This window comes from Balaenoptera borealis, assembly GCF_965194805.1.
Source record: "Balaenoptera borealis genome assembly, chromosome: 13".
NCBI classification, from domain to species: domain Eukaryota; kingdom Metazoa; phylum Chordata; class Mammalia; order Artiodactyla; family Balaenopteridae; genus Balaenoptera; species Balaenoptera borealis.
The window spans coordinates 52,129,452-52,152,359 of record NC_138870.1 but is presented as its reverse complement, the minus strand read 5'-3'; the positions used below and the strand labels follow the sequence as shown (position 1 = coordinate 52,152,359).

The window sequence follows — 22,908 nt, the reverse complement described above, 5'->3', positions numbered from 1 at the left end:
TTGCTTCCATAAATGGCTATGGCTTATCACTCATAGGCAGGCAGTACAGTTTAAAATGCAGGCTTTAGAGTTGACTGCCTAGGTCAGAATCTCCGCTCTACCACTGACTGAGTCTATTACCACGTGCACTTAACTCTGTACCTCAGTTTCTGAATCTGTAAAATGAGAACACTATCACTTATTTCATACATGCAAAAAGCTCTTAACCTTATAAAAGAGTGGTAATATTTGTAATCATAGCCACAACTACACGGTACATATAAATACTTAGCTACATCTCTCCTGAGAATCAAAAGTTTCTTCTGCTTGATATCCAAAGTTATGAAAAAACATTTTCCATCTATATCAAAGATAAATCTCTTGATTAAACTGTTAAACTTTGTCAAGCTGTTATATTGCTAAATAATATAAAGCAACCCAAATTATCAGGTCTCTTTAACCATGATCATTTAACCCTTATCATTCTTTTTTTCGTTCTTCCAGTTTTATTGAGATATAATTGACATACAGCACTATATGAGTTTAAGGTGTACAGCATAATGATTTCACTTACATGCATCATGAAATGATTACCACAATAAGTTTAGTGAACATCCATTATCTCATATAATACAAAATTAAATAGAAAAAAACTTTTTTCCTTATGATGAGAACTCTAAGGATTTACTCTAACAACTTTCATATATAACATACAGCACTGTTAATTATATTAAAATGGAATACTACTCAGCCTTAAAGAATGAAATTTTGCCATTTGCAACAACATGAATGGACGTAGAGGGTATTACGCTAAATGAAATAACTCAGACAGGACAAAAACGTAAGATTTCACATATATATGGAATCTAAAAAATGAACAAACATAACAAAACAGAAAAGAGTCATAGATACAGAGAACAAACAGGTGGTTGCTAGAGGAAAGGAAGGTGGGAGGAGGAGAGAAATAGGTGAATGAGATTAAGAGGTACAAACTTCAAGCTGCAAAATAAATGAGTCACCGGTATGAAACGTACAGTGCCAGAAATATAGTCAATAATTATGTAATACCTTTGCATAGTGATAGATCACAACTAGACTTATTTTGGTGATCATTTTGAAATGTATAGAAATATCGAATCGCTATGTTCTGCAACAGGAAGTAACACAGTAATATAGCACAATTACACTACAAAAACAACCAACCAAACAAACTCACATAAAAAGAGTGTGGTTACCAGAGGCAGGAGTGGGGGGAAGAGGAATTGGACGAAGGCAGTCAAAAGGTACCAACTTAACAGTTAGAAAATAAATACATACTAGAGATGTAATGTACAACATGATAAATATAATTATCGCCCTATCATTCCTAATCTTTTTGTTTTTTACTACAGGAACTTGATGCTCTTTTTAATTTTGTCTCTAATGCTCCCAGGTTTTAACTGGCTCTCTATACTAAGTGAAGTCAGTCAGACAAAGAAAGACAACTATCAGATGATATCACTCACATGTGGAATCTAAAAACAAGGATACAAATGAACCTATTTACAAAACAGAAACAGACTCACAGACATAGAGAACAAACTTATGGTTACCAAAGGGGAAAGTGTGTGCGTGTGTGTGTGTTTTGGGGGGTGGGGTGGGGGGGTAAATTAGGAGAGTTTGTGATTAAAATATACACACCACTATATATAAAACAGATAACCAACAAGGACCTACCGTATAGCACAGGGAACCATATTCAATATCTTGTAATATCTATAATGGAAAAGAATCTAAAAAAGAATGGATATACGTATAGGTATAACTGAATCACTTTGCTGTACACCTGAAACTAACACAACATTGTAAATCAACTATACTTCAATTAAAAAAAAAAAAACTGCCTCTCTGAAACTCAGAATAGCCTGGTTTCAGAGCCACATTGGACTTACTTGTGAGAGCCTTTAACTTCTTTCACAAAGGAAGTCTTTTCTATGGCTACTTCTGCTAAACCATTTTCCTGAATCACGATTTTCCTGAACCACAAGGAATTATCACACTAATATGTGGATCTTCTCAAAACTAAAAGGAGAGTGGAAGGGACAGTATTCTTAATTCCCTCCTCATGAAGAGGAAAAAGTAGTCATTACCTTCCTTTTCTTTTTGGAGAGCTATAAAGAAACCATGCAGAATCTTACCGACAGAAGCAGTATTCTAGGCATAACCAAATATAGGTTAATCCTACAGAGGTTTTCTGCCTTATATTAGAATCTGAGCTTCTTTTTGAGGAGCTATTCTTGATTGTTCCCTCAGACACATCATTTTAATCTGTATCCAAAACTGAGGTCACTTACTACCAATCAGTCTTATTCTAGGTTCCTTTAGTAGTGGCTTCTGTGTAAACTGGATGATAAAGTTGAAAGGAACTACATTCCCTTTGTTTAAAGAATAGATGGTGAAAGAATCTGGAAAAACGACTTCAAAGGAATAAATATAAGATACAGAGTGTGAATTACAGTAGTAACTAAGGAAATGAAAATAAGAGGCATAAACCAGGCTGACATTACGCAGGGAAGGAAAAACTAGTAATCGCTGAAAAATTCTATATGGAGACTAAGAAGAAATAGTTTACTGCCTTATGAAATACTGTTTGAATTACATTTAAGTAGTGACAGCACAAAACATTTTTTTAAAATTTATTTATTTATTTATTTATGGCTGTGTTGGGTCTTTGTTTCTGTGCGAGGGCTTTCTCTAGTTGTGGCAAGTGGGGGCCACTCTTCATCGCGGTGCGCGGGCCTCTCACTGTCGCGGCCTCTCTTGTTGCGGAGCACAGGCTCCAGACGCGCAGGCTCAGTAGTTGTGGCTCACGGGCCTAGTTGCTCCGCGGCATGTGGGATCTTCCCAGACCAGGGCTCGAACCCGTGTCCCCTGCGTTGGCAGGCAGACTCTCAACCACTGCGCCACCAGGGAAGCCCCAGCACAAAACATTTTTAATACTAAGGAGATACTGGTAGGATTTAGTATTCTAAATCATTATAAGCCAGGTATTTAAATAATATTTGAAAAACCAGCTCTGAAATCATCACACACCCGTAAAATGAGGTAAATAAGAGCACTTGCTCTTATTATATGGCTGCACATGTATAAAGCATTTAGAATAGTGGCTGGAACAGAGTAAGCATTCAATAAAGGTTCACTAGTGGTGGTATTATCACCTGTGAACCACATGCAAACCAACTGATTTCTCTGAGCTCAAACTTCTCATCTATAAGAAAGGAATATAAGTACATACTTTGATCCTTATTTTGAGACTCCAACCAGATAATGCATGTAAACACCTCCACCAGTAGTTCTCAACCTTCCCTTTATCTCCCTGCCAATATATCTGATGGTGTTTCAATTCACTTTTATAATAATCATGGTTTTTTTGTAAAGTGATTCTCAAAGTGAGGAAAAGAAAAATCACTCTAAACTCATGTAATAAAACAAATATATCTAATGACTAACATGGCAAAATTGATTTTATTAGCAGTGATGTTACATGGACTGTCAGTTTTCAGGAAGATGTTAAAGAGGTATCAATATGGTTATGTATCTTCCACTGTCTTAATTCAAATGTGCTTTGACTTTGAAAATTCACAAATAGTTGGTAAACATGGAACATAAAATACCAAACTTTCACATTTGCATTTTCTGTGTTGGGCTGTTCCTATGGATTCTTAGTTGAAAAAAAGTCTTGTGTATTTGTGGTTTATTGTAAACCAAACACTTTTAAAATATGGGCAAAGTACTAAAACAAAATATCTTACAAGTTCTTCCTATCTGCTTGATATGTTGTTTCTGTAAAACTATATGAAAAAGGGCCATATGGCCTCTAACAATCGCTTATGATTACTGATAAACAATCAAAACTCCAAATCTAAATAATACACAATCCCAGTTGCTTTTGTTTAAATGTACTTTTGGATCAAAATAATATTTATTCCACATATTCAGTAAATAACCTATTAATCTTTAAACATATTTTAATTTCCAAAAGCAAGATGTTAAGATTTTCTACCATATCTAAACTGAACAGTCACAAGAAACAAGTGTGGGATAAAATGGAAGAATTCTGCTGCTAAATATAAAATAGACTCCATTTAAAGAGAAAAGAATGTCCATTTTTAAAAAAAAGTGGAACACTTTAAAATGCATCTTTAAAATAAAAGACAGCGTAGAACAATAATTTTAAAGCCTGAATTAAAGCCCCAGACTTAGGTTCAAATCTCAGATACATCAATGTGTGAACACCTCTTTGAGGCTATCCGGGTGAATTCCTATTCTGGCAAATGTGAATTAGAGCACATTCACATTCTAGTACCCTAAAATTGTGGTGATGAGTAAATAAGTTAACATATGTAAGTACTTCAACAATACCTAGCACAGTGTTTTTAAATGTAATATGACAGGTCATAGCCTGACAATTTTTTTCTTATTATACTTTCATGCAAGCAAGATTAATAACTGTCACAAAACTATTTTCCAAAAAGAACATCTAGTTAATACCTTGTACGTGCTAATAAAAAAAATGGTATGATTTAGGAAAAAATAAAGCCTGAATGTCACTAAGTAGATGAATGAAATCACTGACTAAAGCTCTGGATCTTCTGGGCCAAATAGGGTACATTAATCTTGGCTTCACTAACAACTTACAAGTGATTTTAAAACTTATGAAAACAATTAAATTAGGAAAAATTGCTTTTCTCGATTTTAAGCAACTAAAATGTGAAAAATACACTTTAATGTCCCTATTTCTGTCCTTATTTTCATCAATTTACCAACACTAAAAAACAGTTTTGCTTTCTGGTTTCATTTCCTGCAAATGATGTAATATATACCCTATTTCAATGGTAAACACTTTGCTACAACTAAAGTTAACTGTAACAGTAATGTAAAAACTTCTCAACAAGTACACACTAAACAATTTGGAGTTCATATTGATTAATATTGTCCATTTACATTATTAACTGATTTTTTGACTTACGATTATTTTCTGTTAGTGTAAATCAAAGTTGCAAAAACATAAGGGACCATATAAAATAAAGCCTCAAGGACTTCTAAGTAAAAGAGTAGGAATGGAAGGAAAGCTCTGAAATTGAAATTAGTGTCTCTCCTATCTAAAAACCTGACTCATGTGATTCCTTGGCAGTTTATTGAGACAAAAACATCATACATATTTTTAATGACTCTAAATGCAAATTAAAGCTACTCTCCAAAATTACCTTAAACCTACTAGAGTTATTTTATTAAGGTTTATATAAAAATGACATGCAAAATTTAATTTGTAAAGTTAGCTTTGAACATAAAAATTAGTGAAAATGATTGGTAGATGAATAACATTTAATAAAATGGGGAAATAAAGCAGTGATTTTGGTGATTTGTAGTCATCTGTTTATTTACTCATAATAAATCTATTTTAAAAGAAATCTCCAAAGAGAGTATTCCATAACCCACAACATGCCTTTGTACATTTGTACATTTATTCATTTAACTATCATCCCCTTCAATAGGTTCCTCCATCCCTAACATACTTACATGCAGTGAACTTTAAACAAATTTTCCTTTTATCTTATCAGGAGAAACTACCATGTATCTGAAAATTAAGTTATCTTTCATTCATCCTAAGCTAAACAGTTCTAGTTCCTTTATTCTTCCTCTATAGTTTCTAAATTCTAACAGTCTTGTTCATGGTTTTCTGAATCTCTCCTTGGAGCTGAACACAGATCAAGAAACAGCATACAAGACCACTGCTTTACTCCATCTAATGCACATCTGTGTTACTTTTATTTATTATTTATTTATTATTTTTATTTTTGGCTGTGTTGGGTCTTCGTTTCTGTGCAAGGGCTTTCTCCAGTTGTGGCGAGTGGGGGCCACTCTTCCTCGCGGTGCCCGGGCCTCTCACTATCGCGGCCTCTCCTGTTGCGGAGCACAGGCTCCAGACGCTCAGGCTCAGTAGTTGTGGCTCACGGGCCCAGTTGCTCCGCGGCATGTGGGATCTTCCCGGACCAGGGCTCGAACCCGTGTCCCCTGCCTTGGCAGGCGGATTCTCAACCACTGCGCCACCAGGGAAGCCCCCTGTGTTACTTTTATACCCAACCTTTTTAAGAGGTACAACTCTCTTGCATCAATTTTGACATTACTGTCACTATGAAGTCTAATACCAAACATATCATAAGGTTTGTTTCTCCTCATCTCAGACATGTGTAACTTATTTTCATTTCTAGAAGGTTAGCTTCCAGATAAAAATCATTCACTATTTACAAATAAACAGAAATTCATGTAGAAGCAAATTTCTATCCTTGCCCAGGTGTTAGCATTAATTACCAGAGTACTAAGAGGCAGTCCTTATCTGCAAAGTGCTCACAACCTAATTAATGAACTTTATTCATCTGCATGCATTTCATTATAACATCAAACATTAGTATTAAAATTTCAAGAATAAACTCATGGTAAACCTACCATTTTTTCTCAATAGTCCAATCAGTCTTTCCAAGATAGTTATATACATATACCAAGACAATGTTCCATTTGCATATGGCCCATTTCAGCTATAAAATAACAAACAGGATTTGCCCAAATACCCATAAATGACTAATCCAACGATTTTTTAAGACCTTAAAAAGACAAATAACTTTTTAACAAGTTTTAATGAATTCCAAAAACATGAACCCAAGTTACAACTAAATTATTAAATATCTTTACTAATTCTGTACTCATGAATACATTATCAAATTTGTACTTACGAAATTATTCTCCTTGAAACTCTGAATCAAACTTTTGTTAATTCCTTGTTTGACAGGTTTCACCTGCTAATTCCAAGAAAACTGGCTCGCATATAAACCAAATTATATAGTTTCTGCAGTATCCCAGTACCATCTTTTTCCTGCATTTTTTTTCTTTAAATAAGAGGGGAAATCAATTGTGAGGATAAAAATTTGCACATTCTGCTCTTACCTAAGTATCTGGGCCTCAGTTTCCTTTTCTTTAAAATGGAAGCACTGAAACGACTCAAATTTATGGACTTCCTGTATTTACTCTTTTAAATAGATCTTTTAAAACTTTGTAACTTTGTTAAAAAATAAAAATGCTAAACTTTAACGTTTAGTGCTCACAATACTCATATTGCTCCCATCATCCTGTAGTATCAACACCGCCAATTATTACTCAGTATATCAAAACCACAACAACATTAAAGAGAATACCCCTATAAATAATATCTATATATTAAATTGTAGATTTCTATTTTGTGGAAATCCACATTTATCTTTTTATGAGGTGGTAATAGGCAAGGTAAATTAAGAATTTTAAAGTGTTCTTTAACAAACAATAAGAAGCAAGGATTGATTTCATCTTTAACAATCCACAGGCCAAGGTAACAAACATAAATGTCCTAGGAAATGTCCAATTTCCCCACAGTAATACACATCTTAGGAACACTGCCATATGAACAATAATTATTAAATATTTTTTGCTGTAATGCAACAAGTATATGTTTACACCCTCAGGGATTTTTATCATATAAACATAGTATGCAGCCTAACAAAGTAGGAAAAAAGTACCAAGACTTAGACCAAAGTACTTAAATTCAAGTCCCAAGTCTGCCATCTACTAGCTTACTTGAAAATGATTCTAATACCACAGCATTTTATCAGAAATGGCGGTGATAAGAAGGTAACTAAAATTTAATGTTATCTCATAAATAGAAAATCTTTTAGAATATTTCATTGAATCAGGATAAACCCCTATAATGAAATTATTCTGTCCATTTCACAGATGAAGGTACTGAGGTGCAATGATTTAAAGTAACTTTCCTCAAAGCCATACTGCAAGCTAAGTGGTGAAAAGGTAACCTAATTGGGGTCTAAATCTTATGTTCCTTCCACTAAGCCATATCGAGTAAATGAAAAAACACTCTATAAATTATATACCACTGTTATGGTGACGATGAGAAGTGAAAATAATTTTTATTATAATAAAGAAGCGCATTATCCTTCCTAATAAAGCAGAACACTTTATGTTACATATTCACATACTGAAGTTATTCTGAATACCACTTGATATGGCCCACAAATATTAAAATCTCCAAATACTTCCTTCAGTATTTTAAGCATATCCTTTCGTATTTTACAAGTTTGAACGTTAACAAGTGACTTAAGCCTCAAGTGGACTTATCTACTTTTTGCAGGCCTGCGTTATCCTTCAAACAGGAGGGAAGAGCTGCACTTCTAAGAGAAACGCTGCCGGCGTCTATCAAGCCTCCACTAAGGCACAAGACCACGTGGTACCACTCAGAAGCCTAAGGTTCCGTACTCCCCTCCCTCCTTTTGACAAGGAACTAGGAACTAAGGTTCCTTTCTCTTAAGTGGCGCCCTGACACATGCCACCTGTGTAGTACGAACCGCAAACATCCTGCAGCCGGCCTCCCGGAAGAATACGAGAATCAGAATAGGGAACTTGGATGCCGACAATGCCGGGAAAAGAAATGACTACAGAAATAAAGAGGGTGAGATCCTGATCAGCTGCGGGACCAGGACCTGTCAAACATTAAGATACTCACACCGACGAGTGTAACCTATCGTTCGGGAAGGCCTGGGGTGGGAGCGGCACTACCAGAGGAAGAAGGACGAAGAGAACTGCACGAGCTGCCGGCGCCACCGCCGCTTCCCGCAAGCCTCTTAGCATGCCCCGGAGAGCCACGAACCCTGGCCCTCATTTCGGGTCCAATCATTGCCCCAACCTTTCGGGAGCGGCCAAAATCCTGCTGCCCGAGGCGGCCGCCGCCGGACCTGCCCGCACCTGTCACCACCGAGACACCAGCCCGCAGTTCCCGCCCAGTTCTCCACCACCCTCGGGCAACCGCAGCCACCTCAACCCCTTTCCCTCACCAGGTGTCCCCTTTCCGGAGCGAGGTTTTCAGCAGCGTCGCGATGTCAGACCGCTGGATGTCTAAATCCGCCGCTCCGCCTTCCGCCATCTTCTTCCACTAGCGGTAGCGGAGGCGGCAGCGACGGCGGCGGCACGCCCCAGAGCATTGTGGGAATGGCGTCCCGCGGCCCCTCCCAGTCGGCAGGTCGAAACCAAAAGAGACGTAAGGTTGGGGGGGGGGGTGCACCTCCGGAGAAGCGTTGGCCCCGGGCGGAGTGAGTCCGCCGCAGTGGTCTGCTGCCCCCCATCGGCTCCCGCCCGTCCAGCAGCTCGCCTCGGCCTCCTCCGGCCCGGGACCGCCTGGTTTTAACTCTCGTCTGCGGGGCCTCGGTCCTCTCGCGCTTGAGCGGTGCCACCGCCCCGTCCATCCTTGACTTCTGCCTTCCCCTCCCTCTTTCCCACAGACGCCTGAAAATCCTTATTTGCGCATTCACTCACGCTTGAGGGTGGGGCGGGGGGCGTGGGGACGGCTAAAATATGGCAGAAAATTTTTAACAGGTCCGTGACTCGAGTGTTTTCGTTGCGAGTCGCAGAACCTAAACTCGGTGAATATGGGGCCAAACAGAGAGCAATCCGAAACCGAACGCTTAGCCGCAGTGCTCTGCCTGGGCTCTTTCTTGCGCTTGTACTCCCGCTGTAGGTGGAGACCTTTTACAGGTTCTTTGTGACGCCTCCCCAGGCACACCCAGATAGCTAAGCTGCAGTGAAAAACATGTTCCAGTTCCTCGGTGAACAGAGTGTAAAATATGAATCGAATAATGCCAGGTACTAAAGGGGAAAAACCGGGCGAGAAACCCATTCTCCTAGGTGTTAGGAAGTAACATTTTCTTAGGCACACCTTCGCATGGTGTGTGCACCTGAAAGTAGATAATATCAGCTGTTATTTGAAGCCAGTTGTGTTATAAATGGGAAAATCGGGTTTCTCAAAAATCAAATGCCAACGTCACACAGTAAGTGAAGAGGCAATGCAGCTTCCAAAGCCCACTGGCTATCTATACACTATAGTACACTAATTACCACTCCGTATGAAAGCCTAAACTAAGATGTAAACTGAGCTGCACTAGAGTCATAAAACAACCCCCCAAAAACCTTTGTACAACTAGCGGCTAGCACAATGCTGCCTAACATATAAGAACCACCCAAATATGTGTTTCATAAATGAATTGTGGCAAAACTGCTTAAGTAATTCCAAGTATGAAGATGTCCGGAGATTTGACTTTAAGTTAACACGTGATGTGAAAAGACTAAACGATGGATAAGAATTCCTGCATGATCTCTCTTGTTTACTCATTTTCAACCTCTACCCTAACTCATTTGGTGGGAATGCAGTAAATGGGTGTAATATGCTACTAAGAAGTGCTAAACCCTTCCAAGGGTAGTGTATATTGGCATTGTAATTTGTGTGTATCAGCATTACTACTGCTTATTTTCTTTGAAATAATACTATTTTGTATTATCGTATCATCCTTGATTTGAAATTCTGAAAACAGCTTCCAATTACTGCTATTTCTTATACTATTTGACTCCTGACAAGTTAAAAATTAGAGTTTGTTTAACTATGAGTACCATCCAAGGGTTACGTTTCCCTCCTTTCCCACCCAACCTCTGAAAGAGAACTAAGTAGTTTTCCAGAGAAAGGCAGCATGATATGGGAAGAATAGTGGAGTCATATGAACATGAGTTCAAACTTCATCTCAACCTCTAGCTACAAAGTATTTAACTTATAGTTTAGTCATTAAATTGGGAATAACAGTACCTATGTTAAAGAATTTTTATAAAGATTAAATGAAACAATGTGTATTTATTACTTGGGACATAGTAGCCCATCAATAAACACTAATGTTCACTATTGACAGGATGAATTGTAATAGTGTGTAAATTATATCTCAATAAAGCTGTTGGAAAAAAAGTTACGGACTTTGAAGGCAAACATACTCTCCATCATTTTATAAACATAACATAATTGAGAAGTGATGCCTCATGCACACTCTGCTGTCCAATTTCCTTTCAAAGAAAGTGCATTTTTAATATGTTGAAGTCTGTAGCCATGCAAAAAATGAAATAACCTTTTCTTCATTTGCACCATGTTCAAGGCAATGAGTTAATTGGATATAGATGTGTAAGTTCAATGTCAATTTGAATTATATGTCAGATTTATGAGGTCATTTTGTAGACCTAACTAGTTGCCTTCAGAGTCAAGAAAGAAATAATAGTCATAGTATTTTATTTAACAAGCACTTATAAAGTGCCAAACCAGGTTCTAAACACTTTGAAGTATTATCTTGATCCTCATAACAACTGCATGAGGCAGGTATTATTATTATTCCCATTCTGTAGATGAGGAATTGAGGCAAGTGGCAGAACCCAAATTTGAAACCAAACAGTCTAGCTCCAGAATCTAGAAGTTTTGAGTAAGCTTTTATTTTTCTACTGACCTTCATGATCTTGATTATAGCAATCAACTTTCTAGTGACTTCAGTTTACTAATTTATGGAAATTCTGCTTATTTTACTTATGCTTCTTCTACTCTCAATTATGAAGAGAAATAAGATATTGTTTATAAATACTAAATTGGTTAAGGTCCACTACTGAATATTTTCTCTACTGAATAACTAAGTAGATAATTGATGAGAAATGTTACTTTCCATTGAATCACACAGATAATTGAATATAAGCCAGGGGTTACATCAGCTTGTTTGGAATGAGTATCTTCATTGATGCTTCCCTTAGTTAATTTTATAAAAATGTAATATTTACTTGGTGATTGCCATTGCCTTCTCAGACTCTGCACCTTTCTTGTCCATTAAAAACTTAACCTAGGGCTTTGAATAGGGAAAGGGGGTATGCTGGGTACTTTAGAAATTAGGCTTGATATGAATAAAGTGCACCTTACATAAAGGCAGGATGCCTTCATCTTCAAGTAATTTCCTCTCTGCTCACCGATGTTTAAATGATCCCTTTCAGAAAGGTTCTTGTATCCTACAATTAAAAGATAGGACTTCAAATGTCAACAGTCCAGAAGAGTACGTCTTAAAACTAAGGTGTTAAATGAGAGCTGGTTTTCAGCCTGAGATGGACCAGAGAAAGAAGAAAAAGCACTGCATTTTTTTAAAAATAGAGCTGAATGCAAGAAAGTACAAAGAATTCCAAGAGGAGCTTTGCATACTTCACAATTTTGTTTGGTGCTGGCTACATGAGCCTAAGGAAAAACCTGCTAGAATCAGCACATCCCCTAAAGGAACAATGATTGATGACCTAGCTGTCTTCATGCCTCAACACTTCCTATCTCAGGTCTTCAGGAACCACTGTTTCACTTTTTCCTTCTTCCTTGTCCTTCCTCTACAGTTATTCCCTCCGATAACACCCCACTCCCCCATGCCTGTTCAACTGTCTAAACCCTTCATTCTTTTCTCTTTTGTAATTTTATAACTCCCTTTTCGCTCTACTAGCTCTCTGGACAGCTAAAAGGCAGTGGAAAGGTGGAGGAGTAGTGCAAACACCAAAACCACCAAAACAGCATGTAGTAATGTGCTTAATCTGTTAATTTTTAAACTTGAGATATAAATAAAAATTGTAAGTGCCACGATGCAGTTTTTAAAACTTAAAAAAAAAAAACCACAGAGGCTTCTTATTTCAGGTAAATGTTAGGTCCTGATAAAGTGAAAGAAAAAGTAGTGAAATGAATACAGTGTCTTAGAAAAAGGGCCAGTATACTTGGATTTTGACTCTGGCTCAGTGCCACTAACTAGCTGGGTCACCTTGGCCAAGTTATTTAATCTCTGTGCACATTTGTTTTCTAATTAAAAATAAGGTGATTAGACTCTTCTGGGGCTGAAACTCAAATGCTTGCAAGGGTTCAATATAGCTAATGTAAATGGGCGAAGAAAAACTGTTATAAGACAGTAAGGAGTTGCGGGAACTCTAATGAACGATCTGCCCTAACTAAAGTTACTTAAATTAAAAAAATTAGAACAAACAAAATTATACCTTCTACCCTAAAGGATCTAGAAAGTTTAATTTTAACATGGGCATGAAGTCTGCTAATGAGTTAAGCTGAGCTGCTACGTTTTATTCTCTATTTTGGAAGCGTACACAAAATGCTGTGAAAGCTGACACTACTCTGAAGACTGATGGCAATCTATAGTAGATACTAAATGATCAGAGAACTAAATTGAATTGAATCAATAAACAAATCGAATAGTCTTATAGGTCTAGAATTATAGCAAAAAAATTCTTAAGACATAGTATATTCTGTGGGTCCTAGATATTTCAAAATGAAATGTACCTGTATGGTGGGAAACTTTTACAAGAAGAGACTCCGGTTATCCCATCCAATCAAGAGTAATATAGATTAAATCAAGGTTGATAGGGAAATCTGCCTGTTTTATTTTTTCTTTATTTGTTGCTTATATGTATTGACAGATTAAAGGTTGAATATGTTATTATATTTATATATAGACTTCAAGGTTGATAAAGAACCACTTCATGAAAAAATAGAAATGCTAAGCAGCTTCTGGGTCCTTTTCCCAAGCTTCATAATAATAGATGGACTTTAGAAGGCTAAATCATTTCAAACATGCTGATCTTTTGTTTTAAAGGACAGGTTAAATTAAACAAAATATTGCTCTTAACATTATATACTTGATCATACTTACATCAGTTTTGTGCATGAGTTTTAAAATGTTTTCTTTTATGCCCATGGGTCTTAGAAATCTACACATCCAAAGTGAGGTAGAGACTTGTGTAATGATCCAGTGATTCTTCAACTATATAGATTCCAGAGAGGTTAACTTTGTATCCTCCCAAGAGAGGACTGAATTATTCAGATTTTCTGTTTGAACAATCCTTCTCTTCATTTTGGCTTAGATAGCAAAAAGATTTAAACTGCTTACACAGAGGTTTAGAACAATATAATAGCAGGTCTTAAAGAATACATCTGTGTTCTGGGAGTGATATAAACATTGTATGAGGAATTTTTCATGATGTTGTCTTCCAGGTATCTCTAAGCAATAGGGGCACTACAGACCACATGGACGGTTTAGTCAAGTTAGAAGACATCAACAATGAAGGTAAAACAAGTCTAGTGATTTTATAAAAATATTTACTATCACTTTTTGTTGCTAGCCAGTATGCTTCTGTCTAGGCCCTTTGAACTATGTCAGTTGTGCATTTCTAAAACTATTAGTGGCCCAAGACTACTATGTAATACATTGGATGTGATTTGTTTAGCATGAGGAATTCATGATATGTGCAGGAAATAACAATATACCTCCACATATAACTTGATTTACTTAATGTTTATGGAAATTTAATACAACATAGTGGAAAAATTATATATCTTAGAAAGACCTATATTTGAATGACCCACTCTGCTACTTACTAGTTCTGTGATACTGGAAACTTTAGTTTCCTCATCTGTGAAATGGGAATAATAGACTTCTTTTATAGCATTCAGTCAAAAAGAGAATGAAGTAATGAATGTGAAGCTCATAATAGAGCTCAATATATAGTAGCAATTATTACTTACGAAATATCTGTCCCTCTTAGACTGGGGCAGATACTAAATTTGAATGTTTAAACAAATTCATTAAGATCACAAAGCTGCTATGCAGTAACATAAACAATTCTGTTAAAATTAGTAGTATCCTATGTCAAAGACACCCAATCATTAAGGGGGCCGAGAAGGATAATATTAAAAGTCCAGCTTTACTCACAGTCTTTTCTGTGAAGGTGTTCTTAAGGGTAAAACAATGTACTTGGAAGCCAATAGTGGAACATGATGCAAAAATATTTTCATATGATTATGAATGTCCTCTAATTATAAACATAGATACATAATAGATCAAATACATGTGTTATAGTCATCTTACCTGTGGACCGAGACTGACAGCACAGAAGGCAGAGTAGTGGCTCCCCAAAGATGTCCATGTCCTAATCCTGGAACCTGTGAATATGTTACCTTATGTGGCAACATGGCAAAAGGGACTTTGTTGATTTGATTAAGGTTGAGGACCCTGAGATGGGGAGATTATCTTGCATTATCCAGTTGGGTTCAATCTAGTCACATGAATCTACCTCTGACCACAGCCAGAAACTTTCCTGGCTGTGGTCAGATGTAGATATGACAACGGAGGAACAGCTTTGAAGATAGAATAAAGGGGCCATGAACCAAGGAATGTAGATGGCATCTAGAAGCTGGAAAAGGCAAGGAAATGAAGTCTCCAGAAAGGAAGACTGCCTTGATTTTAGCTCAGTGAAATCTGTATTCCACTTCTAACCGATAGAAATGTAAGATAAAACATGTGTGTTGTTTCAAGCCACTAAGTTTGTGGTAACTTGTTACAGTAGCAATAGAAAGCTAATACAGATAGGCAGTAGAACAGCCTATCTTGAGGAAATTAAGACAAAGCAAAATATTTTCAGACTTAAAATTGACCACTGTATCCACCTACTGTAGCACTACACAGATATGTTATGTCATGGACAACAAGAAATTGGGCTCAATAAGATATATTCTCTGGACTGCTGGTTCACAAAAGTATGGAAGATATTTTAGCAATGAACTGTAAAACTGACACAATATAGAAAGTAATAGCCATACTAAAGTCTTCAGTGATTATGAGATATTTTTTAACTTTTTAGGCAATGTTGCCAAATTCTTAACATCAAATTTTAATAAATGTTCATCAAGAATGATGACCTGGAGTTTGTAAATTATGCTGATTACATTTCCACTGGGTCAGGTATAAGCCATGGTAGATGACAGTAGATACAAACAGATTCTAGACCAGTTGTAGTAGAATAATTATTGGCATACTATGCAGAGAAACGCTATAAAGACTCACTAATAGAGACTCTGAAACAGTTCAGGGAAGCAAGCGCAGCAGTTAAGCCAACCTCATGTACTACAATCAGAGGAAATTGAGTCAAGATGACTTATGAGGAGTAGAGCTGTAAATACATATGAGCTGGATAATACATATAACTGCTAGCCAAAATAGATTACAAATCCATACACGTGGTCAAAACTTTGTTTCCTTCCTTCCTTCTGCCCTCCTTCTCGCCCTTCTTCCCTTCTTCCCTGTCTTCCTTCTGATCTCCCAAGGTATTTGATACAGTTCTATGTGGACAATGGTTCCTTGATAAGTATATACTTACTGAATGAAATGGCTTTGCAGGCAAGTTAAAACTAAGGATAAAACCCATGTCTACTGACTACTTAAAGTGGTTAATGGAAAACAGAAGTAGATCAAGGTAAGGAGGAAAGTACCCTGTCTTTAATAGAGCAAGAGCTGAGTGGTTTTAAGTAATGCCCTTTAGACTCCATAATGCTCTAACTGCTTTTGAATAGTTAGTGTAAATGGTGCTATACAGCAAGTTTCTTTTAGCCCTTTAAGAGAAAAATGAATTTCAATTTTGTTTCTCTTGAAGTGGAAGTAAAAGAAACTAGGAAGTTAAAAGACAGTTCAGAACTGTCAGACTTCCAAAATAGAGGAAGTTTTCTCCAAATTCTTCTACTGTTAACATGGTTTGCATTTGTAAGCTTTCTATTTTCATACTGCATAAATTAATTCAGAAAACAAACAATAACAATTTATAAAGACGTGAATACTTTTTTGTCTGAAAGAACTTTAAAACTATGTTAAAGAGAGTAAATACGTTTTTTAAAATATAGAAAGACTCATCTAAGGGAAATGGTAATTCACTGGGAAGGAAATTTTTACCGACAATGATTTTTTTAAAAAATTAATTAATTAATTAATTAATTTTTGCCTGCATTGGGTCTTCGTTGCTGCGCATGGACTTTCTCTAGTTGCAGTGAGTGGGGGCTACTCTTCGTTGCCGTGTGCAGGCTTCTCACTGCGGTGGCTTCTCTTGTTGTGGAGCACGGGCTCTTGGTGTGCGGGCTTCAGTAGTTGTGGCTCTCGGGCTCCAGAGTGCAGGCTCAGTAGTTGTGGCGCACGGGCTTAGTTGCTCCGCGGCATGTGGGATCTTCCCAGACCAGGGCTCGAACCCGTGGCAGGCGGATTCTTAACCACAGCGCCACCAGGGAAGTCCCTACCGACAATGATTTTATTACATATTTGCTATCATGATATGGAAGAACATTTGTGATGAAATCAACTCAGGAATTAGGTGTTTCTTTAAAAGCTATAGAAATAGTATTCGTTGATTAAGAATAGACTTGGGTACCTCAAATTAAATTCTAGGGCTTCCCCCTCAAAAAAGGAACTCTTAAATTAGGAAACAAGGAATCTAAGAAGAGAATGCAGTCCTTCTTATGAACTTCAGAAAAGGATGATAGGACTCATTTGGAATTTATTCTTCCTTTTCACCACTGAAGGTATATTACTTATCCAATGGACTGCTAGTGGCTGGAGGGTTAAAAAGGAAAATCAGTGTTTCTAAACTAACTCAGGCAGTGTTTCTAAAAGTCTGGTCTGTAAATTAGCTGTATCACAAACACTTAAGGTGCATTTTAAAATGTGGAATATTAGGCCCAACTCCAGACACAGTGAATCAGAATCTATAGGGGATAAGGTTTAGAATGCTGCATATTAACAATCTCACAGGTGGTTGTTATGCTCTCCAAAGTTTGGGAAGCATTAGTGTAAAGAGATAGGTTAGCTTCTTGAATTAATTTTGCCTGAATTCAGGCAATGACCTTGTGATAAGAGTGCAATTATATTGTAGCTGTAAGGCTGGATTGTCAGTTCTTGATAGAAAAATTTCTATCCCCAGCCCTCTAGGAATATTTAGTCTCAGTAAATTAAATGAACAAACTCTAGTATAACTCTCATATACTGTAACTGTCATCACTTCATCTAGGATTCTTTTCCTTCTTAAAAATTATGGCAATTTCTTTAATAAAAATGCTGGATTGTATCAGTGGATTGATTTTATATTCAATCATTTCTTCTTTTTGATATCTCTATATTAACCATTTATAGTCCATTTGGCTCCATTTTTTTAGTAGATAAATCATATTTTTGTTAAAGCACAATAAACTACTAAGAATTGTGTATCTAATTGATGATAACTATCTTTAGTAAGCAATGTAAAAGTAATTTATTTTTATGTTAAAAAAGTTGTACTGCCTGTACAAAGACCTAATTTAAGATTTGTTAAGCCATAAATGGTTAAATATAAATGTAATACAAATATATGCTATGGCATATAGATTTTTAAGATATATTTATATATTATATTTATATATATATTTAGATAATGTTTAAGCAGAGGGAATGAAATACTTGTATAAATCGTGTACTACATATGATATATGTGTACACCACGTATTTACCTATGACAACTTAAATGTGTGATAATTTGTAGACTCTATGTCAAAACCTTGTTTGCTTTAGATTTTTAAGGATCATAGTCTTTGTTACTGCATTTAAAATCTTATTATTAAAAATGGATTTTATTTTGGAAACACTGAAAAGAGGAAAAGATCTTTTTGTAGGCTGTTGTCATCCTCAAACTTTGATGTATGTAAGAATAAGTATAGGATATGTAAAAGTGGCACATTATTGGGTACCTCTCAAATCAGAAAATCAGCAGGTGAGAACTAGGAATCTGCTGTGTTAGAAGCCCTCTATATGATTTTATGAAGTTAAATAGTCCTTTGAGAAATCTCCATTATAGAGACAGACTACAACATATGTTAAAAATGAAAGCATCAATAATTATTCTTTTTATAAACATTCTGCATTTTGTATGAGGCAGTGGATACCCACCCTTATCCTACCTCACCCTATCCCCAGATGAGTTCAAATCCTTTTTTTCTTCCTGGACCCATGTCTCTTCATGCCTAGGGAGCAGTTTGGGGATCCATGGGACTGAAAACATGACTTCCCTGAAAAGTACTGAAAGTGCCTATGTATTGACTTATAAAACTAACTCCTTAGGACTCATATTTTGACAGGTAATAAATAATACAACATGAGAGTCAAAGGAGTCTTGAGTAAGTAAACTATTACATAACACACAGACAATGGCAATATGAAGATGGCTTTTAAAATAACTAAAAATGATTAAATAGACTTAAATTTAAGAGCAAAACATCTTGAAAAATGCTATTTAGGGATACATTTCCCTTAATTGGAGACAGATGGAACTGAAAAGCTTGAGTTAGCTATAACTAAGATTTTTTAGTTGGGAATTACGGCCAAATAATTCAAGGAATCTCCTTTACTAATGATATTTAACAATTGTAGTTGAATATTTTCCTGTTTAAAGTCAGGGTTTTACCAGACAAAGATACTACAAAAAAAGAAAATTACAGACCAGTATCACTGATGAATATAGATGCAAAAATCCTCAACAAAATAATAGCAAACAGAATCCAACAACACATTAAAAGGATCATACACCATGATCAAGTGGGATTTATCCCAGGGATGCAAGGATTCTTCAATATATGCAAATCAATCAATGTGATACACCATATTAACAAATTGAAGAATAAAAACCATATGATCATCTCAATAGATGCAGAAAAAGCTTTTGACAAAATTCAACACCCATTTATGATAAAAACTCTCCAGAAAGTGGGCATAGAGGGAACCTACCTCAACATAATAAGCGCCATATACGACAAACCCACAGCAAACATCATTCTCAATGGTGAAAAACTGAAAGCATTTCCTCTAAGATCAGGAATGAGACAAGGATGTCCACTCTCACCACTATTATTCAACATACTTTTGGAAGTCCTAGCCACAGCAATCAGAGAAGAAAAAGAAATAAAAGGAATACAAATTGGAAAAGAAGAAGTAAAACTGTCACTGTTTGCAGATGACATGATACTATACATAGAGAATTCTAAAAATGCCACCAGAAAACTACTAGAGCTAATCAATGAATTTGGTAAAGTTGCAGGATACAAAATTAATGCACAGAAATCTCTTGCATTCCTATACACTAATGATGAAAAATCTGAAAGAGAAATTAAGGAAAGACTCCCGTTTACCATTGCAACAAAAAGAATAAAATACCTAGGAATAAACCTACCTAGGGAGACAAAAGACCTGTATGCAGAAAACTATAAGACACTGATGAAAGAAATTAAAGATGATACCAACAGATGGAGAGATATACCATGTTCTTGGATTGGAAGAATCAATATTGTGAAAATGACTATACTACCCAAAGCAATCTACAGATTCAACGCAATCCCTATCAAATTACCAATGGCATTTTTTACAGAGCTAGAACAAATAATCTTAAAATTTGTATGGAGACACAAAAGACCCCGAATAGCCAAAGCAGTCTTGAGGGAAAAAAACAGAGCTGGAGGAATCAGACTCCCTGACTTCAGACCATACTACAAAGCTACAGTAATCAAGACAATATGGTACTGGCACAAAAACAGAAACATAGATCAATGGAACAAGATAGAAAGCCCAGAGATAAACCCACGCACCTATGGTCAACTAATCTATGACAAAGGAGGCAAAGATATACAATGGAGAAAAGACAGTCTCGTCAATAAGTGGTGCTGGGAAAACTGGACAGCTACATGTAAAAGAATGAAATTAGAACACTCCCTAACACCATACACAAAAATAAACTCAAAATGGATTCGAGACCTAAATGTAAGACTGGACACTATAAAACTCTTAGAGGGAAACATAGGAAGAACACTCTTTGACATAAACCACAGCAAGATCTTTTTTGATCCATCTCCTAGAGTAATGGAAATAAAAACAAAAATAAACAAATGAGACCTAATGAAACTTCAAAGCTTTTGCACAGCAAAGGAAACCATAAACAAGACGAAAAGACAACCCTCAGAATGGGAGAAAATATTTACAAATGAGTCAACGGACAAAGGATTAATCTCCAAAATATATAAACAGCTCATGCAGCTCAATATTAAAGAAACAAACAACCCAATCCAAAAATGGGCAGAAGACCTAAATAGACATTTCTCCAAAGAAGACATACAGATGACCAAGAAGCACATGAAAAGCTGCTCAACATCACTAATTACTAGAGAAATGCAAATCAAAACTACAATGAGGTATCACCTCACACCAGTTAGAATGGGCATCATCAGAAAATCTACAAACAACAAATGCTGGAGAGGGTGTGGAGAAAAGGGAACCCTCTTGCACTGTTGGTGGGAATGTAAATTGATACAGCCACTATGGAGAACAGTATGGAGGTTCCTTATAAATCTAAAAATAGAATTACCATATGATCCAGCAATCCCACTACTGGGCATATACCCAGAGAAAACCATAATTCAAAAAGACACATGCACCCGAATGTTCATTGCAGCACTATTTACAATAGCCAGGTCATGGAAGCAACCTAAATGCCCATCGACAGACGAATGGATAAAGAAGATGTGGTACATATATATATAATGGAATATTACTCAGCCATAAAAAGGAACGAAATTGAGTCATTTGTTGAGACGTGGATGGATCTAGAGACTGTCATACAGAGTGAAGTAAGTCAGAAAGAGGAAAACAAATATCGTATATTAACGCATGTATGTGGAACCTAGAAAAATGGTACAGATGAACCGGTTTGCAGGGCAGAAGTTGAGACACAGATGCAGAGAATAAACGTATGGACACCAAGGGGGGAAAGCCGTGGGCGGGTGGGGATGGTGGTGTGCTGAATTGGGCGATTGGGATTGACATGTATACACTGATATGTATAAAATTGATGACTAATAAGAACCTGCTGTATAAAAATAAATAAATAAATAAAAATAAAGTCAGGGTTTTAGATTTGTTACCCTGATCTAATTTAGCCCTAAGAGTCTATAATAAATATTAAGGAGAAAAGCTCTCATTCACTTTCAGTGCCTCAAATAGTAAAATACAAACTCTTGAATGGAGAATTAAAGATGAACTATTTGAGAATGAGAAGTAAATATTATTTGAACAATATTTACAGTGGTTGTTATACCTAAGGGGGGCTCCTGGGAACACTGTGAGCAAGTGCTTGACTCTTGAAATGACAAATAAGGAGGAAACAGTCTGTGAAAATATCCATTTGTAGAGTTGAAATCAAATGTCCTTAGAACTCAATGGACATAGCAATCATCTCATTTAATCCTTACGTTTAGGATGAGCAGTTTAATACTTAGAAAGACTGCGACTTACCAAGGTCATAAAGCTAGTAAAAGGGTAAGGTCAGGACTAGCATCCAAATAACCTTACTGTTACTTCGTTGCTCTTGCTATAATGTCACACTAATTCAGTAAGTCACTATATAAATGATATTGGGCATTCTTATTGTAACATGATTTGCTACTAATTTGGAAACTGTACTAATAGTGCCAAAAGTCAGAGTACTCCCTATGGCAGAGGCTGCTTACTGTCTCTAAATGTATACTCTCCTTTTCTTCCATAGCAATAGAAGTTTCAGCTGAACACATGGCTACACAACCAAACACTCTGGATGATTTTTTTCTTTTTTAAAACCACTTTGAGACATAATTCACATACCATACATTTGACTCCTTTAAAGTGTGCAATCTAATGTCTTTTAGTACATTCACAGAATTGTGCATCCATCACCACAATATTAGAATATCATCATTACCCTCCCCAAACCCCACATCCCTTAGCTGTCACCCCAACCCCTTCAGCCCTTCAGCCCCAAGCAACCATGAATCTATTTTCTGTCTCTATAGATTTGCCTATTTGGACATTTCATTTAAGTAGAATCATACAATATATGCTCCTTTGTGACTGGCCTCTTTGATTTTGCATAATGTTTTCAAGGTTCATCTATGTAACATGTATCAGTATGTCATTTCTTTTTATTGAATAATAATAATAATAATTATAATTCCATTGTATGGATATACCACACTTAATTTAATCCACTCATAGTTGATGGACATTTGATAGGTTTCCATTTTTGGACTACTATGAATAATGTTGCTGTGAACATCACGTACAATTGTTTGTGTGGATATTTTCACTTCTCTTGGGTATGTACCTAGGA

General features: G+C 36.3%; 2 protein-coding genes across 11 annotated transcripts in view; one reads left to right on the top strand and one right to left on the bottom strand.

The window, feature by feature from the left end:
- USP15 (ubiquitin specific peptidase 15) overlaps positions 1-9,064 on the bottom strand; it is a 122,363-nt gene extending 113,299 nt beyond the window's left edge. For 4 of the 7 annotated variants that reach the window (XR_014233484.1, XM_082351205.1, XM_082351207.1 and 1 more), the window contains exon 1: positions 8,892-9,028. Coding sequence is in view for 6 of the 7 variants with exons in the window: in XM_082351205.1 (XP_082207331.1) it covers positions 8,892-8,980 (89 nt within the window). In the remaining variant the exon portion in view is untranslated. Of the gene's footprint in view, positions 1-8,891 lie in introns of all 7 variants that reach the window. The other 3 variants (XM_082351212.1, XM_082351213.1, XM_082351206.1) reach the window with 3 other exon arrangements.
- A 372-nt stretch (positions 9,065-9,436) lies between these two features.
- Positions 9,437-22,908, top strand: part of TAFA2 (TAFA chemokine like family member 2) — a 587,396-nt gene continuing 573,924 nt past the window's right edge. For 2 of the 4 annotated variants that reach the window (XM_082351310.1, XM_082351307.1), the window contains exon 1: positions 9,437-14,000. Coding sequence is in view for 2 of the 4 variants with exons in the window: in XM_082351312.1 (XP_082207438.1) it covers positions 13,961-14,000 (40 nt within the window). In the remaining 2 variants the exon portion in view is untranslated. The remainder of the gene's footprint in view (positions 14,001-22,908) is intronic. The other 2 variants (XM_082351312.1, XM_082351311.1) reach the window with 2 other exon arrangements.